General features: G+C 42.3%; 1 protein-coding gene across 1 annotated transcript in view; it reads right to left on the bottom strand.

The window, feature by feature from the left end:
- Nucleotides 1-13,545, bottom strand: part of LOC140186138 (uncharacterized) — a 59,642-nt gene that overhangs the window by 28,344 nt on the left and 17,753 nt on the right. Inside the window, exon 2 of the mRNA XM_072240049.1 lies at nt 2,283-2,395. Within this exon, the coding sequence (XP_072096150.1) occupies nt 2,283-2,395 (113 nt within the window). The remainder of the gene's footprint in view (nt 1-2,282; nt 2,396-13,545) is intronic.

The raw sequence follows: 13,545 nt of genomic DNA, 5'->3' as shown, positions 1-13,545 counted from the left end.
TAGTATGGCATTCCCGCTAGTCGGCCTGTCAGCATACTGTGACAGGAATCCGTCCTGGACACACTTAACAAACTCTGCCCCATCTAAACCCTTGGAACTAATCAGGTGCCAATCAATATTAGGGAAGTTAAAGTCACCCATGATAACAACCCTGTTATTTTTGCACCTTTCCAAAATCTGCCTCCCAATCTGCTCCTCGGTATCTCTGCTGCTACTGGGGGCCTATAGAATACTTCCAATAGAGTAACTGCTCCCTTCCTGTTCCTGACTTCCACCCATACTGACTCAAAAGAGGATCCTGCTACATTACCCACCCTTTCTGTAGCTGTAATAGTATCCCTGACCAGTAATGCCACCCCCTCCTCCCCTCCCTCCCGCCAATCCCTTTTAAAGCACTGAAATCCAGGAATATTGAGAATCCATTCAAAGATACAGTCTTTTAAAAAAATCTTTGCTGACACTAGCTCCTAAATTTAAAATTCATTTAATTAACTGCATTAAGGTTCCTCAACATGATGAGGTAAGAGATCATGTCATTAGATCATTAAATATGATTTCTGGATTATTTAATCAATCTGTTACCACATATTATTTAAATTTGGTTTTATCATAAATAAGATATCAATAAAGGAACATACAGGGACAAATAAGCATTATTTGCTTGGAAATGCAAAGATTTCTGCCCTTACAGTGTTTTACATGGAGGGCTTCTGTGGTAGCTTTTTATTTATCTGAAGGAATGATTAACCTCATTTGTCCAAAGAGTCTGGAAGCAAGTCTTTGATGATAAAGACAAATTTGAAAATTTTCCAGTCTCTGCTTCAGAGAGACATATGTTTATTACAATTACTCTGGCCTTGTTGATAAAGGCAAGCTGTCAAGGACGGTGAAGATCTCTTGTCAGGAGCAGCCATCTAGCCTAAATCAACAGGGCAAATTCCAGAATTTCATCACCAACCAAACTTCAGCTATCATGCTCTCACGTAACTCTCTCAGCTGGAATATTTCACAAATGGGGATAAATCATGTAGTTTAACAAAATAGTTATTCTGTTTTGATTTTGTTGGCAGTGTCATATCAGCCACAAATCAACTAGAGACAAAATACTTACACTTGGATCAGGCACGATGATCTACAGCGAACACTGTCTTTTTTCTGATTAATTAATTATTGCAAGCAACATTAAACAGATGACAAGTAATGTGGAGAATCTTCTTTGTTAATGCAGTTACCACCAGTTCAGAAAGTGTTATTACTACTTTTTAAAGTCGATGGTTATCACAACATTATTACTAATACTATTGTTTTCCACTTCTTTGCCTGTCAGACTAATACATCCAAGCAGATTCTTTTTATACTCAGAAATATATCTCGAATAGTCAGCATATATAGATTTTATTCTCTCCACCCAAGTGGGCAGTAGAAATAAGGCAGTCCTTGGAAAGAATTTACTCCTACCCATTCTAAAAAGTCAGCTGTATGTTCATGGAAATGACTTTTGTAATTCAGTAAGGCAGAGTTGTTATATACAGCATCAATAAAATATTCAACAACAGAGGAAACACTGTGGTTGTTTACTGTGAATTTGATAATGCTTATGAATCTTCTTTCAAGGGATAGAGAAACTTAAACATGGAGAGCAGCATCCTGGTCAATTCCTGATTTAGATTGATATATCCTTGTTAAAAAAAAATGGTCCATTCAAGCAAAAGCAAGCTCTCAAAACACATGAGGATGACTTCATTAATATTTAACACAATGCTTATGGTGAGGGACTTGGTGATGATAATGCTATTGAGTATCAAGGAAAGGCGTTTAGGTGTTTAGCATCTCTTGTAGGCTGAAGTCATTGCCTGGCTCTATAGTAGAACATTCAGTGACATTTATCAGCTCATGGTTGAATGCTGTTGTTTTGTTTTGTAGAGTATGAATGATCCAGAGCTTCCAAATGCCCACCATTCAAATTCAACATCCCACTTCCACTCCTATGCCTCCTGTTCAGCTGTAATGATACCTAACACAACCATAAGGAACAACTCCGTTTCTTCTATTCGGCTATGTTGCAGCCTTCTGGGATTAACATTGATTTTATCTAAGTTTAGTTATCATAGTCTGTCTTCCTGTCCATGTTAGAACCATTTCTACCAGCCATCTTTTATTTTCTTTTCCTATCTGTGCATAGTTTGGCCTGCTGAACATGTCCTGGTACACCAGGCCCATATTGCACTTTATTCCATCTACCAAATGTATTCAATATATTTTAGATATTCTCTTGGATTCACCTCATTTTTCTGCCATTCAGTGTGATGGAATCAGAAACAGAAAATCTGCAGATGCTGGAAATCCAAAGCAGCCCACACAAAATGCTGGAGGAACTCTGCAGGTCAGGCAGCATCTGTGGAAACAAATGAACAGTCGGCATTGCAGGCTGAGACCCTTCTTCAGGACTGAAGCTCCTAAAACTAGAGCTAGAGCTCCTAGAGCTCTTAAAGATAGCAGACTCAAGGGATATGAGGAGAAGGCAGGAAAAGGGTACTGATTGTGGATGATCAGCCATGATCACAGTGAACGGTGGTGCTGGCTCGAATGGCTGAACGGCCTACTCCTACACCTATTGTCTATTGACTGGGGAAAAAAAAGAAGTCTATGATGGTTGGGATCTTAGGAGGGAGCTAAGATCGATGATTGATCTGGTACTTCTGTTGATTTTGATTTCAAATGCTTCGGTTCACTTGCTATCACTTGGGTTTGGGATATTCCCCCAGCCTCAGCCAACAACTACCTGTTTGATTGTCCTCCACCATTCATGGCTAAATGTGCTTTAAAAATATTTAGGCTTCAAAGCACAAATATCAACAAAATGCATTTAAAGAATAAAAGAGCAAGGAAGAATGTGGCACCAATATCAAAATAAAGGATTTTCTGTGGCAGCAAGTAGGGAAATCTAAAAAATAAACTGAATCATAGGAAATATAGGCATTTGACATAGACACTGTAGAGGGGTTAAGGATGGAAATGTTAGATAACTTCCACAGATTAAGGGCAATGCACATTTTTGAATGTAAACACATCAAGACATTGAATTGCCTCAGTTTTTACTGACCAGTTTTGCTTGGATACCACAGCCACTCTAAATGTTACCAACTACTGCCTTTACTCAAATACGTTGTAGGCATAAGCCCTCTATTTCCTTAATCATGCAATTGATAAGTATATTCCCATGCAATTACATCTAGCAATATTTGCAAAGTACTCATTACCTAATCAGTCTCACACTGATTGAGAATAGATATACTGTCTACAGAGTGAGGTATACTTAGATTGTTTGACATGGGGTCTGTAGAGATAGAATACAGAAGCATCACTCTCATGGGTTAAAGGCTGGTACAATTGTTATTGGGATCTTTATTCATTAATATCGATTCACCACTTTACTTGTACCACCTACCACTTAAAAATAAGAAAATAAGACAATATTTAATGAAGTGAATATTTAAAAAATGCAGATCCTGGAAATCTGACATAAATACAGACAATGCAGGAAACACTCAGCAGGTGAGATTAGATTAGATTAGATTCAACTTTATTGTCATTGTGCCGAGTACAGATACACAGCCAATCAAATGCAGTTAGCATCTGATCAGAAATGCGAAGAATAGTGTTATTTACAAAATAACTGTGAATAAAAAGTAAGTGCTGCAGCACACAAATATGAAAGTATTGAGACAGTACAATATAGGTGCAATACTGCGTAGCGCTGTGATGTGAGGTTCAGCAGGGTCACAGCCTCAGGGAAGAAGCTCTTCCTGTGCCTGCTGGTGCGGGAGCGGAGGCTCCTGTAGTGCCTACCGGATGGGAGGAGAATAAAAAATGGTTAGGGTGAGATGCATCCTTGATAATGTTTTTAGCCCTGCCCAGACAGCGTTTATGGTAGGTGTTCTCAATGGTGGACAACTGGGTGCCGATAAGCTGTTGGGCCGTTTTCACCACACGCTGGAGTGCTTTGCGGACTGATATGGGACAATTGCCATACCACACTGAGATGCAGTTGGTAAGTATGCTCTCAATGGTACAGCGGTAAAAGTCCGTCAGTCTCCTGGGACAGAGGTGAGCTTTCTTGATGCTCCGCAGGAAATAAAGGCGCTGTTGTACCTTTTTGATCAGGATGGAGGAGTTCAGGGACCATGTGAGATCCTTGGAAATGTGGACACCAAGGAATTTGAAGCCTGATACACGCTCCACTACAGATCCGTTGATGTAGATGAGGACGTGAGTGTGGCTCTTAGCATGCCTGAAGTCCACAATGATCTCTTTGGTCTTCTGGGTGTTCAGGGCCAGGTTGTTGTCGGCACACCACACGGCCAGGTGCTGGACCTTGTCCTTGTAGGCCGTCTCGTCATCCCCTCTGATCAGACCAACCACTGTGGTGTCGTCTGCGAACTTGATTATGGAGTTAGAACCATGTACAGCAACACAGTCATAGGTGAAAAGGGAGTACAGAAGAGGGCTCAGCACACAGCCTTGAGGCACGCTGGTGTTCAGGGTGAGAATGGAGGAGGAGAGGTTGTCTAACTTAACTGATTGGGGTCTGTTAGTTAGAAAGTCCAAGGTCCAATTGCAGAGGGATGAGCTGATACCAAGCTGGTGAAGTTTGGCGATCAGCTTGGAGGGGATCACAGTATTGAATGTCAAACTAAAGTCAATGAATAGCATTCTGACGTAAGAGTTGGGGCTGTCCAGGTGGGTCGGCAACATCCATGGAAAAGGAAACAGTTGAGCTTAACTTGTTTCCTTTGCACAGCCGCTGCCTGATCTACTGATCATTTACAGTACTTTCTGCTTGTATAACTTTTCACAAAAACTATTTTATGCAAGGCTCAATCAATGTTTCTGGGGTTTTTTTTTCATTTCATGGATAACATGGGTGCAAATTCATCAGCATTCTGCCTCAGCCCTTCTTAGCACTTCCCTGCAGCTCATGTCATTTATTGAGGGGTGGACTCCCTTTAATACCAGAAAAGGCGGTGCTCAGACAAGACACAAAATACATTTAAGAGGAAACAATAGTTGAAACAGAGGAGCAGAATTGTCATGGCTACCCTTGAAGCTGTCAGAGGTCATGAAACTCTTCAAATTCCTGTGATGATCAGAAAGTTCTAAAAGCTTTTCAAATGGCTTTCAATAATTAAAAAAAACAGACAAAATAAAAACACCTTTAAGTGCTAGAAATGAAGTAAAGTAGTTATGATTAAGAAGATTATAAAAATGAAATTGCATTGATCGTGTGGATAGTCACAAGCTTTTTCCCAGGACTGAAATGGCTAGCACGAGAAGGCACAGTTTTAAGGTGCTTGGAAGTAGGTACAGAGGAGATATCAGGGGTAAGTTTTTTACGTAGAGAGTGGTGAGGGCACGGAATGGGCTGCCGGCGACGGTGGTGGAGGCGGAAATGATACTGTCTTTTAAGAGACTCCTGGACAGGTATATGGAGCTCAGAAAAATAGAGGACTATGGGTAACCCTAGGTAATTTCTCAGGTAAAGACATGCTTGGCACAGCTTTGTGGGCTGAAGGGCCTGTACTGTGCTGTAGGGTTTCTATGTTTCTATGTAATTACATTTCATTCCTGGATGATGACCCATTCAAGTGAATGAGGCCATATTACAGTGTATGACTACAAGATGTGTGCCACAGTAGTGTAATGCTTTGCGCAATGCTTTTACAGCTTTGGGCATCAGAGTTTGGAGTTCAATTTGGATGTCATGATAGAATGGCGGAGCAGAATCGATGGGCCAAATGGCCTGATTCTTCTCCTATGTCTTATGGTCTATGGTCACATATAAGGAGTCCCATGGGATGTGTGGGTTTTTCCGGGTGCTCTAGTTTCCTCCCACAGTCCAAAGGTGCACTGGTCAGTAGGTTAAAATTGTCGTGTGATTAGACTAGGGTGAAATTGGCCATTGTTGGGAGGTGTGGCTCAAACCAGGAGGGCCTGTTCCAAGCTGTATCTCATTAAATAAATAAATACTTACATACATTTGCCAGCCATGCTGACATGAGTGTGAGGAGATGGATAGGCAGATCAGATGCTGCAGCTAGCCAGTCGTTCTCCACATAACCACTCTCTAAGCACCGATAGAATCTAACATGCTAAACACATATGGTATTTCATATTTCATTATAACAAAAAAACTGGCTATTCATCCCTTCTAGTCTATGCCAGTTCTCAGAATGTATAATATTTTCATTATACCATCAACTAAGTATTCACCTTAGTGTAATAGGGTCCTATGCTTTATAATAGCTATTACAGACAAAGTGGTGCTTAATACACTGTAAAACAAATTGTTTCACCGATCAGTGGGCTCCAGTCAATTTTTTAACCTCAGAAGCATACAAAAAAGTTATTTGCATGTTTGGTGGAATGAAAATGGTCTTAAATGTTGCCCAGATAATAAAACAAACTTTAATACATATGTTTTAGCAGTGGAATATCTTGATGTGTGGATTTTATAATAGATGTAGTCTTGTATTTAATTATTAAATGGCAAAGACTTCCTTTTCTCCTCTCACGATACCATTCAAACTGAACTTGCAATCTCTGCCTTGGATTTACACTTAGTTTGCAGTGTCATTTCCTTCTTTCAAATATTTTGCTTGGCTTAAATTAGTTATTGGGAAAAAAACTGAGGCAGGCCTCGATGTCCAATATCAGTGGGAGTCAAAGTATTAAAGCATCGTTTTCATGAGGGGGAAATACGCACTGTAATCTTTACTGTAAGTGAAACCATAATATTACTTTAATTGAAACCAAAATCCCATGAGAACATCTGACATGTGAAAATAATAATTTCTATTTGTAGGCACTTTGAACTATTTGCCATCTGTTTTTCATTTTATCTGCTGAGTACCTTCAGTGTGTAGAGTGCAGAATGGAGGGGGTCTTGATTTTACTGAATTTACAGTACATGCTGCCTTTTTGCTTCCGGGACCAATATTTGAATCAATTCCTAACCGATGCAAGTCTCCACTATCTGCCAACAGAAAGTGCTGAAAGTAAAGACTCTCCATAAAATGAACTCAGGCTCCACTCACTGTGTGAACCCACAGAGCAAAACGTCCCAGAAATTTCAACTTCATTTCAGAAAACGTTAGAGAATTCTCCCTCAAGCTGCAGAGGTGATGATCTAAGAATATAGACAGCGATGCAGTCCATCAATCTTGGGTCACAACTCACAGATCAAATTCCATCTTCGATCTCCTGTGATGCAGCCTATAACACTGGGCACAGAGCCAGCTAGAGTTACTGTAAATTTCTAGGCATGGTGAAGTGTAAAGTTCTGTGCCTTCATTTGTGTTTTTCGACTAATCAAGAAGCAGGTTTTACCAGTCTCCAGATGCAGAATATTTAAAGGCCTTGTGCTTTCAATCTTTCAGGGTTTAGAAGGAGGGGAAGGGGAAAGGATCAGAGACTTCAATAGATACAACAATGGTAATTCTAATTGAACCATTAGAAGCATAGAAAACCTACAACACAATACAGGCCCTTCAGCCCACAATGCTGAATCGAACATGTACTTACTTTAGCAATTAACTAGGGTTAATTACTAAAGTACATAACCCTCTATTTTTCTAAGCTCTATGTACCTATCCAGGAGTCTCTTAAAAGACCCTATCGTATCTGCCTCCACCACTGTCGCCGGCAGCCCACTCTATGCACTCACCACTGTCTGCATAAAAAACTTACCCCTGACATCTCCTCCGTGCTTACCTCCAAGCACCTTAAAACTGAGCCCTCTCGTGTTAGCCATATCAGCCCTGGGAAAAAGCCTCTGACTACCCACACAAGCAATGCCTTTCGTCATCTTATACACCTCTATCAGGTCACCTCTCATCCTCCACCGCTCCAAGAAGAAAAGGCCGAGTTCACTCAACCTATTATCATAAGGCATGCTCCCCAATCCAGGCAACATCCTTGTAAATCTCCTCTGCACTCTTTCTATAGTTTCTACATCCTTCCTGTAGTGAGGTGACCAGAACTGAGGACAGTACTCTAAGTGGGGTCTGACCAGGGTCCTATATAGCTGTAACATTACCTCTTGGCTCTTAAACTCAGCCCCACAATTGATGAAGGCCAATGCACCGTATGCCCTCTTAACCACAGAGTCAACCTGCGCAGCAGCTTTGAGTGTCCTATGGACTCAGACCCCAAGATCCCTCTGATCCTCCACACTGCCAAGAGTCTTACCATTAATACTATATTCTGCCATCATATTTTACCTACCAAAATGAACCACCTCACACTTATCTGGGTTGAAATGCATCTGCACTTCTCAGCCCAGTTTTGTGTCCTATCGATGTCCTGCTGTAACCTCTGATAGCCCTCCACACAATCCACAACACCCCCAACCTTTGTGTCATCAGCAAATTTACTAACCCATCCTTCCATTTCCTCATCCAGGTCATTTATAAAAATCACAAAGAGAAGGGGTTCCAGAACAGATCCCTGAGGCACACCACTGGTCATCAACCTCCATGCAGAATATGACCCGCCTACAACAACTCTTTGCCGTCTGTGGGCACCAGTTCTGGATCCACAAAGCAAGGTCCCCTTGGATCCCATGCCTCCTTACTTTCTCAATAAGCCTTGCATGGGGTACCTTATCAAATCCCTTGTTGAAATCCATATACACTACATCTACTGTCATCAATGTGCTTAGTGACATCCTCAAAAAATTCAAACAGGCTCGTAAGGCACGACCTGCCTTTGATAAAGCCATGCTGACTATTCCTAATCATATTATGCCTCTCCGAATGTTCATTGTGTGGATCTGCTGTAGAACTACAATTTAATTTGGCGTACTTGCTGTGTATCTAGGACTAGCTCCAATAAGATTTAAGAGTTATCTTATTCTGCCCATGGTACTTCTGAACCATGAGTCTCAAAGCAAACAAATAATGATAAATTAAGAGGCCCATTGCAATAAACTATAGAATGTAAATAAATATAAATGGGTAATAACTAGGAGACATTTCCATCCCATTGGTAGTCTGCTACACCACTAGTCAGGGTAAGCCATATAATATTAATGTCTTTAGAATAAACTGGCAATTAATGTTACTGAATGGAGTTCCCATAGTGCGAAAACTGCCTTTCTCTGCCGCAGAGATATGGGCATCAAAAGTGTAAATTAAAATGGACTCTATATGATGAACCAGGATTTGTAAAACTGGCAGCACACATCAAAGTTGCTGATGAACGCAGCAAGCCAGGCAGCATCTCTAGGAAGAAGTACAGTCGACGTTTCAGACCGAGACCCTTCGTCAGGACTAACTGAAGGAAGAGCTAGTAAGAGATTTGAAAGTGGGAGGGGGAGGGGGAGATCCAAAATGATAGGAGAAGACAGGAGGGGGAGGGATGGAGCCAAGAGCTGGACAGGTGATTGGCAAAAGGGATATCAGAGGATCATGGGACATGAGGCCCAGGGAGAAAGACAAGGGGGGGGGGGAACCCAAAGGATGGGCAAGGGGTATAGTCAGAGGGACAGAGGGAGAAAAAGGAGAGTGAGAGAAAGAATGTGTGTATATAAATAAATAATGGATGGGGTATGAGGGGGAGGTGGGGCATTAGCTGAAGTTAGAGAAGTCAATGTTCATCCCATCAGGTTGGAGGCTACGCAGACAGAATATAAGGTGTTGTTCCTCCAACCTGAGTGTGGCTTCATCTTTACAGTAGAGGAGGCCGTGGATAGACATGTCAGAATGGGAATGGGATGTGGAATTAAAATGTGTGGCCACTGGGAGATCCTGCTTTCTCTGGTGGACAGAGCGTAGATGTTCAGCAAAGCGGCCTCCCAGTCTGCGTCGGGACTCGCCAATATATAGAAGGCCACATCGGGAGCACCGGACGCAGTATATCACCCTAGCCGACTCACAGGTGAAGTGTTGCCTCACCTGGAAGGACTGTCTGGGGCCCTGAATGGTGGTGAGGGAGGAAGTGTAAGGGCATGTGTAGCACTTGTTCCACTTACAAGGATAAGTGCCAGGAGGGAGATAACTGGGGAGGTATGGGGGGGACGAATGGACAAGGGAGTCGCATAGGGAGCGATCCCTGCGGAAAGCGGGGGGGAGGGAAAGATGTGCTTAGTGGTTGGATCCCGCTGGAGGTGGCGGAAGTTACGGAGAATAATATGTTGGACCCGGAGGCTGGTGGGGTGGTAGGTGAGGACCAGGGGAACCCTATTCCTAGCGGGGTGGCGGGAGGATGGAGTGAGAGCAGATGTACGTGAAATGGGGGAGATGTGTTTGAGAGCAGAGTTGATGGTGGAGGAAGGGAAGCCCCTTTCTTTAAAAAAGGAGGACATCTCCCTCGTCCTGGAATGAAAAGCCTCATCCTGAGAGCAGATGCGGCGGAGATGGAGGAATTGCGAGAAGGGGATGGCACTTTTGCGAGAGACAGGGTGAGAAGAGGAATAGTCCAGATAGCTGTGAGAGTCAGTAGGCTCCAACCTGATGGCATGAACATTGATTTCTCTAACTTCCGCTAATGCCCCACCTCCCCCTTGTACCCCATCCGTTATTTATTTTTATACACACATTCTTTCTCTCACTCTCCTTTTTCTCCCTCTTTCCCTCTGACTATATTCCTTGCCCATCCTCTGGGTTTCCCCCACCCCTTGTCTTTCTCCCTGGGCCTCCTGTCTCATGATGCTCTCGTATCCCCTTTGCCAATCACCTGTCCAGCTTTTGGCTCCATCCCTCCCCCTCCTGTCTTCTCCTATCATTTTGGATCTCCCCCTCCCCCTCCCACTTTCAAATCCCTTACTCACTCTTCCTTCAGTTAGTCCTGACGAAGGGTCTCGGCCTGAAACGTTGACTGTACTTCTTCCTAGAGACGCTGCCTGGCCTGCTGCGTTCACCAGCAACTTTGATGTGTGTTGCTTGAATTTCCAGCATCTGCAGAATTCCTGTTATTTGTAAAACTGGTTTGTTTTTCCATAAGCTTAGATGCTCCCTTTCCAAGAAATGCCAATGAATATTGATAAGTTCACTGCATGGAAGCTCAAGCTCAGTAATGAAGATCAGCAATAGTTTAATACAGCAGTCACCCTCTCATTCTCTATTTCCCCAAAGGCTGAAACTTGCTCTTAGAGCAACAAGGAGCTTTCACCTATTCGCAAAAGCATGAATGTCATAATCAAGTAACCCTGGTGCTCATGTCTGTACTAATTGCAATAGACAGGCTTGAACTAAACATAGGTAATCATTGGTGTCTGACAGGACCTGAACCAAACACCCACAGAAGAACAAACACACTGATTAATATAAAATCAAAAAGACAGCCATAGCACAATTTTCCAACCTGTCCATCTCTCATAATTTTTCCTGTCATAAAAAATATGAAGAAGGACTTGTGACCACAAATGCATTACCTATTTTTTTTGCTGCAATCAGTTTTTATGACACAAATTAAAACGCATAAAACATTTTACCAAGGAAGGGAACTGGCTCCCAGTCACTGCTTATGTATAAATGTTGCAATGATCACAAAGAGGAATTCCAGAAATCCAATACAAGCAATTAAAACAAAGTTTTGGTGGTGGCAAATGTTAAATCAGATTTGTATTCAACTAGTTGCCAAGAATTTGCCATTTTATTTCAGAGTTGTGCAATTTAACTTTCTTTCCAAAATTAAGCACAGCAGTTCCCCGATCCTTGTTATCATTAAAACAACCTTTGCCTTCCCAGCACAGCACTGACTGGTTTTCCTATCAAGTATAATCCTTGTTTATCTTTCATCCTTTGGATCTTACCCAGCTACTGCACTGTCATCCCAGTCTCTCTGGTCTCGATCCAGACTTTCACTAGTCCTGCTTCTAGGTACCGCTCCCCAAAGCTGTGAGCCTTCTGAGATCAATGTAACACACCTGTCACAGGTATAACTGGTTGGAACAATCATATTTGTTCTAAGCCTAAACACCTGGAAAATTGTATCATGTGACCAGCTGTTCTCTTTTACAGCCGTGCTGAGCATGGAAGGTCTCTGTTGTTGTGGAGGAATCTAAACTACAGATGGTGTCTTGACCCTCTCAGCTTTTGTTTGAATTTATGACTGCCTTCCTGTTTCTTACAGAAAGAGTGAGAAATACTGAGAGAGAATGTCAGAAGTGCCAGCTGGTGAGACTGTGAATTCAGACACCATGTCTGAATTAGAATAGTCAACCCTTCCTGTACGAAGAGACAGTGAGCAATGGGATTCAATTAGAAATAGCACAATGAACATAAAAGGTTGGCTAAGCCGTTGGGTTTGCAGGCAAGTAGCTTGTCTAAAGAATGAAAAACAATGGCAAAAGAGTTTAAACTGCACAGTGGTTTAGCCTTATAACTGTTTATGGTTATTCACACTAAAGGCTGTGGTAGGTAAACCAGAACAAAGAAAAGATAATATTAGACACTAGACACTAGAATCCTACTGCACAGTACAGGCCCTTCAGTCCTCGATGTTGTGCCGACCCATATATTCCTGAAAAAGGTACTAAACCCACACTACCCCGTAACCCTCTATTTTTCTTTCATCCATGTGCCTGTCCAAGAGGCTCTTAAATACCCCTAATGCTTTAGCCTCCACCACCACCCCTGGCAAGTCATTCCAGGCACCCACAACCCTCTGTGTAAAAAACTTACCCCTGAAGTCTCCCCTAAACTTCTCTCCCTTAACTTTGTACATATGCCCTCTGGTGTTTGCTATTCATGCCCTGGGAAACAGGTACTGGCTATCCACCCTATCTATGCCTCTCATAATCTTGTAGACCTCTATCAAGTCCCCTCTCATCCTTCTACGCTCCAAAGAGAAAAGTCCCAGCTCTGCTACCCTTGCCTCATAAGACTTGTTTTCCAACCCAGGCAACATCCTGGTAAGTCTCCTCTGCACCCTCTCCATAGCTTCCACATCCTTCCTATAATGAGGTGACCGGAACTGAACACAATACTCTAAATGTGGTCTCACCAGAGATTTGTAGAGTTGCAACATGACCTCTCTACTCTTGAACTCAATCCCATTGATCACAGATGGAAAGGACAATAACATACCATCAGTCCTTTATGTGAGATGTGAGGGAATGCCCCGGATGCTGAGCTACCCACCCAGAAATGAAACAGCTGACCATCACAGAAAACCAGTAAAATAAAAAAAATTGATACTTTCTTAGCAATTTAATGCTGTTAGGAAACATTCACAATTCTGCTATTTTGAAAGATGCCCTCAAGGAATTTGGGAGTCCAGTTGGAGGGAACAGGTACAATGAACTCTTGAGATAAGTGAAAATAGACATTTAATCTATAGAGCCATTCAAAGTCAAGCTGGAGCTGCAGGATGGCCAACAGCAGGAAGTACATGTGATGAAGAATCTGATAAGCAACTGAAATGAGGAAGTACTACCAAGCTGGTTTAGATGTTGCAAGTATTGTGGATGGCAACAGGAGCAGCTGAAAGAGAAACACCCTGTAGATGGGAAAAAGTGTTTGCAATGTCATCTCAGAAATCATC

Source organism: Mobula birostris, chromosome 2 (assembly GCF_030028105.1).
Source record: "Mobula birostris isolate sMobBir1 chromosome 2, sMobBir1.hap1, whole genome shotgun sequence".
Taxonomy (NCBI): domain Eukaryota; kingdom Metazoa; phylum Chordata; class Chondrichthyes; order Myliobatiformes; family Myliobatidae; genus Mobula; species Mobula birostris.
Note: the sequence above shows the minus strand (reverse complement) of the source record. Positions and strands in the feature narration are given on the sequence as shown.